This window comes from Aedes albopictus, chromosome 2 (assembly GCF_035046485.1).
Source record: "Aedes albopictus strain Foshan chromosome 2, AalbF5, whole genome shotgun sequence".
NCBI classification, from domain to species: Eukaryota; Metazoa; Arthropoda; class Insecta; order Diptera; family Culicidae; genus Aedes; species Aedes albopictus.
This window is the reverse complement of record NC_085137.1, coordinates 78,278,935-78,284,934: the sequence shown is the minus strand read 5'-3', so window position 1 is coordinate 78,284,934 and position 6,000 is coordinate 78,278,935. Positions and strand designations below refer to the sequence as shown.

General features: G+C 46.0%; 1 protein-coding gene across 1 annotated transcript in view; it reads right to left on the bottom strand.

Annotated features, from left to right (window-relative positions):
- Positions 1 to 4,563: 4,563 nt before the first annotated feature.
- Positions 4,564 to 6,000, bottom strand: part of LOC115255731 (trypsin alpha-3-like) — a 42,275-nt gene continuing 40,838 nt past the window's right edge. Inside the window, exons 2-4 of the mRNA XM_029853854.2 lie at positions 5,215 to 5,490; positions 5,038 to 5,151; positions 4,564 to 4,968 (exon numbers count right to left, since the gene is read on the bottom strand). Of these exons, the coding sequence (XP_029709714.2) occupies positions 4,591 to 4,968; positions 5,038 to 5,151; positions 5,215 to 5,490 (768 nt within the window). The 3' untranslated portion in view covers positions 4,564 to 4,590. The remainder of the gene's footprint in view (positions 4,969 to 5,037; positions 5,152 to 5,214; positions 5,491 to 6,000) is intronic.

Here is a 6,000-nt window from a genome sequence, read left to right as displayed (position 1 = left end):
CCAGATGCACTACAAGAGGTGATCCAGGGGTTCGGAGTCGGCTTCGTAGGTCATACCGATGCCCTGCGGTCGAGATCGACCCTTACAGCGATTAAGTGGCCGCGGAGAGGAAGTCCCGGTAGCGGTGCTGTCGTGGCGTCGGTCTACTGGGTTGGATCCGAGCCCGCGGTTGGAAAGGGGTCCCCGGCAAGGGTCGGGGTAGGTGAGATCCTGCTGTCTGCAACCTACGGGTGCATCTGATAGGGCCTGAAGGGTAGTGATACCCTTCCTTTGCGGGCAGGTCAGATCGGGTTGCACGTGGGCATCAGTTCTTGATGTCCGCTCAGCAGTAGGGCGCGGGCGGGGTTGACCCTGCCCGCCTTCCGAGGACAAAGGGAGTGGCGAGGACCACTCGGGAAACTGGCTAAGCGCCAGCATGCTATCGTGATGGACTCTCCAGAGCGAGTCATCGATGTTCGTTGCTGCTAGGCTACGGCAGCTAACCTTGAGGGTGCGATATGCACTAGCCCCTCTCTGAAGCAATACCTTCTTGGTGGTTCCGGAGAGACGTAGGGTTTGGCGACCATAGGAATGTGTTTTAGTGGGTCAAGGAGAGAGTAGTCCTGGCTTCTACCGGCATTGTAGAAGACGGCCTCATCCCCACACTACCCTAACCTTCCTGTTAGGGTGTCTAATGAGCAGATTTATCCCCCTATGGTTTAGAAGGAAAAAAAAAAAAAAAAAAAAAAACAAAAAAAAAAAAGGGGACGAGCTGATCATCGTTATATACGTGGACGACCTGTTGATCGCTGGAAGGAAGCTGACTTCAATCGTGAGGCTCAAGAAGGAACTTTCTGCCGTATTCAAGATGACCGACTGCGGCGAGGCGAACTACTTCCTGGGCATGAAGCTGGTGTACAATCGTGAGGAAGGAACCCTTCGACTTTCACAAGAGGCCCAAGTAAAGAAGATCCTGCAGCGATTCGATATGGTGAACTGCAATTCTTGCAAAACCCCGATGGAGAAAGGACTCCAACTGAAGCGTGACGGACCATTGACGAAGGAACCGTATAGGGAGCTGTTGGGTAGTATGATGTACACCATGTTGTGTGTGCGTCCGGACATTTGCTACCCGGTGAGCTACATGGGACGTTTCCAGCAGAATCCAGCCGATCATCACTGGCAGGGGCTCTGTTTGGAATACAGACGTGAAGAAGGCCCATATAGCCGAGGCGGTAAACGCACGGGTATTCAGCATGACCATGCTGAGGGTGACGGGTTCGATTCCCGGTCGGTCCAGGATCTTTTCGTAAAGGAAATTTCCTTGACTTCCTTGGGCATAGAGTATCTTCGTGCCTGCCACACGATATACACATGCAAAATGGTCATTGGCAGAGGAAGCTCTCAGTTAAAAACTGTGGAAATGCTCATAGAACACTAAGCTGAGAAGCAGGCTTTGTCCCAGTGGGGACGTTACGCCAAGAAGAGGAGAGGAGGACGTGAAGAAGCTGCAGAACCGCTGGTAGGATTTGCCGACGCAGACTGGGCAGCGGATACCGAGGACCGAAAATCCGTTAGTGGCTACTTGTTCAAGGTCTTCGGCGCAACCGTGTCATAGTCGAGCAAGAAGCAGACGACGGTGGCAACATCTTCAAGCGAAGCCGAATACGTCGCCTTAAGCGCAACAGCATCCGAAGCGATTTGGTTGACAGGCCTCCTGAAGATAACGGTGAAGCTAGTCATTATCTACGAGGACAACCGTGGCTGCATTGGTATGACCAAGAATCGTGAGACGAAACGCAGCAAGCATATTGATGTCAAGCATCATTTTCTACGTGACCATGTGGAAGCAGGACGACTCCAAATCGAGCCGGTGAGCTCTCAGGACCAACTTGCGGATATGCTCACTAAGGCGTTGGATACTTCCCGTTTCCGGGATCTTCGACGTTCCCTTGGACTAAACGATTGAGAGGGGGTGAAGACGAAGCAACCCGGCGCAACCGTTTGCGTCAACAAGGCAACCGCCTTAGGCTTCCCTAGTTACCCTTAGTTACTAAGATTGTTATTTTTTCCTAACAATTAGTCTGAAACTGTTCTTCAAATAAACTAGACCTAAGATTTGAAGCTCTGCCTACCTTCACTTATAAAAGTTTGTAACAACCACGTGACGCGAACGGTCGCTCTTAACTTTTCGCTTTAAATAAAACCATTCTGTTAGTTTGTACCCCGTGCCTTTTCCGTGTTCCGGATAACCGAATCCCTTCAGTTCCGTCTACCAACATGTACTTTGTTTTGGACGCATTCGTCACCAGTCCTACCTCCCGGATAAAAACTAAGCATAGGGTATTTGGTGAAAACCATTCCTGTACCATACAGTGTACCAGCTACAATATAGTGTATTGTAATGGAATGGTTCGCTAAAAGCTTTGCACATTGGTAGCTACTATACATTTACATCCGATTTTTATGTAACAATATATTATACTGTTTTTCTTACGTTTGAACCATTTATTTTTCGGAAACAACCTTTTTCCGTGCATTTTTAATTATTTATTCAGTTTATGATTTTTTCCGTGCTTTGTTTTATTGATGTTCGTGACATTTTTGTTGCAAAGGAAATGAAAGAGAAAAAAGTGAATAAGTTGAAACATCTATTTAAAGTCAATAAAATGTTTAAATAAAGTGGTAAACCAGGTGTCCTAAAGACTGCATATCCAAGAGATATGGTGGGCTAGGTATGTAGAGTGCAATGAGAGGAATACGAATGTAGGTCAACCCGGAAAGACGCAGGCCAGATTACCGTAAATCAGTGGATGAGTTCTACACTGTTCTTTCTCTTCTTCTCTCATGTGAAATGGCCTTTATCTTTGACATTTTTAACATAAGGACTGGACTGGACACTGAAACGACTTCTGATATAAGTTCGTCTTCGCTTTTTAACCTAAAGTGCCCCACACAATGCATACGTTTGCGTGTGCGTGACAATAGTTTGACACATTTCCCATGGGAAAACTGTCAAAAAAACGCAAACCTCGACGGAACGGACGCTATGTGTTCCAGGCTTAACTTATAGTTGAATCGAACTTGACAGTTTTCTCATGAGTTGTTATGTACATATTTCATAGTTCAGTCAAACTGGAGCCTCAATATTGCAATAACGGTTAAGCACGCTGTAATGATACTTATGTACCTCGTCACCCACTTCATGCAACTACATTAGTGGTCTAATAACACTTAGCGCGCTAGGCATAGTTCCATCATGCCGCTCAAAGTGTTGCCACAAATAATGCTTAGTTTGCAAAACCCAGTTATCTGGCTGGTGGGACATGGGAGCCTAAGCTTCAACTGTTAATGCAATCAGAGGCTACTCAGACTTAGACGAGTTTAGGTTAGTTTGGCTAGAACTGCCATTATCGAAGGAACATGACGAGATAATATAACATTATATGGTTTATCTAATGTAAAACAATACAACATAGCAAAAGAGAACCATTCCAAAACCATGATTAAATTTATAACCAGTAGTGAAATTACAATTAAAAACAATATATTTACGGTACATTTTATTGTTTGAAACCATACGTGTACCATACAATGTACGGTATATTAAAGCCCACGTATCAGTATTTCGAACAATTCATTTACAATAAAATATATGGTTTTGTGAAAAAATATATATGGAGAAAAATATTTTTTTATATTGTTACGATACTTAACAACCCGTATAGTATATTGTAAAAATTGTATTTACAATTCACTGTATGGTTGTCTACATTACATCTTATTGTTTTTGTATTTTTTATTTTTACAGTGGTGTTTATTGTAACAATATGGTTCTAAATAGTACTGTTACAATACAACATTCGGTTTTTCTACTGTATTTTTTATTCGGGCTCTGCTGCTTCGCGTTTCAGACGAGTAGCTCTGCCGCCTTTCCAAATGTTTTGACGATGAATGTTCTGTTGTCCGGAAAGTTCTGAGAAGACTCGAGGTCAAGTCTGTCTGAAGGCAATTGTCAGAAGGAGTAGGAACTCTTAGGATCGATTTCTTTACCGCCACTTAGGCCCTAAACTAGGTTTAATTATATCGATAAACGCCGCTTACGAGTTAAAAGGAGGTACACGCGAAGAACGTGATTGTTGAACAAACTCTGATAAACCCCAACAGAATCCCAGATAGTCAACCTTGGCTGCACAGATGACGGTAGGTATGTCGTTCTTCGGAGCTAGATAAAATCATGAAATCCGGTCGGCAACAACGAGTTCAAGGATATAACTTTGATCGAAAAAGAGATAATGTACCTTAGATCACGTTCCATGAATTGCATCTATGGATTATAAAGAAACACTCTAGAAATGAACGGTTTGCGATATCGAGGCCTTATCTCCAAGCTTATCTCCCATGTACATACATATGGCCGGTCCGTTATCAAATGCGTTATTTTGGCTGCAGGGGATTTACCATTTCCGAAATAATAGGTAATCGATGACTTAGTCATTGCCCAATCCAGACGACGCGACGGTTCGAAAGTAAAATTTGATTTCGGATACATAACATTTGCTTGACGATCGATCTTTTTCATAAAAAAAAAATAATTTATTATCACCCACCCTACATCATCAACCGCTGCACAATTTTCCCATATAGTAACCCTAGGGCGACTAGCGCTACGGCCATTCCACCGGCCACCGACCGTTGGGCGCCACTCGTCAATATCCACTCGCGGTAATGCGCCACATCGGCATATATCCCCGGGAAGTTCGCCAACCCGCAGTCCTTTCCGTTCGATACGATACCGGCTAGGACGCCGTTGCAAACCAGCGGCCCTCCGGAATCACCCTGACACGCGTCCTTGTTGCCGAGTACATCACCGGCGCAGAGCATCCCGTTCTTGATGAACCCGTTATAGCTGGACGTCCCGTTGCAGACGTTCGTCGCTTGTACGGTAACGTTGACGGCCATCAGCACCGCCATTTTGATATTTTGACCCTGTTTCGGAGGAATTTGAGGTTAAATACTTTGATCGGCCGTGTCGGACGCAGGGCGCAGATTACTTACGAATATTGGAGTTCCCCAGCCGCTGGTCTGACAAACAACCCCGGCATTGGGTTTGATTTGAATCATTTGGATTGGACGAAGTGTTGGATGAGTGGCCGGAACGATGGAACTTAGCTGTAAATTTGAAGAATCTGTTCTCATTACGTCCTTTAACCTCAAAAATCTATGAGTACTCACAATCAGCAGTCCCACGTCGTGTTCGAAGTTTGCGGGATTGTACCGCTGGTGAATCACCACCTGGGATACGTCCAGGATTACGCTGTTGGCCGACGTTACGGTGAGGTTCAGGTTTCCTCCGACCACTCGGAAGTAGTTGGCCGCACGCTTACGATTGCTGCCGTCCACCAAGCAGTGGGCGGCCGTCAGAACCGTGTGGTTGTTGATCAGGCTTCCGCCGCAGATGTGGCCACTGCCGAACGACTTTTCGTCGCTGGATTTCACCCGGATCGAGACCTGGATGGGGAGATAACACGGATGGATCAGTTATTGCGTGTTCGAATGTGTTTGCGTCAAGGGATGATTTACACATCAAGATAGAGTTTCACTAGACCTCTCCAATTGGAGAGGCGTATGCCGCGACATTACGATACGGTATCTTCACAGCACTCAAGAAACGTAATATCCAATGGCGTAGATACAACTACTATTTGGACGAGGCGACACGAAAAGAGTGCGATTAATTGCTGAAGCATGAATCAGAACGATACGCAGAAGTCTTACGCAACTGTAAATGGTGCGCGGCAGAAGCTTAACAGGACAGGAGGGGGAAGTTGTGCGCGAAATGCCAGTGAAGGGAATCCTACACGCTAGAACGCCGAAAAAGGTCATGGATCGATCGTGGTTGATGAAGATCATACATGAAATCAGACAAACATCAGCAAGGACCCAGTGGCGTAGCAAGGGGGGGGGGGACGGAGGGTGCGGTCCGCACCGGGCCCCCGAATCTAGGGGGCCTCCAAATCA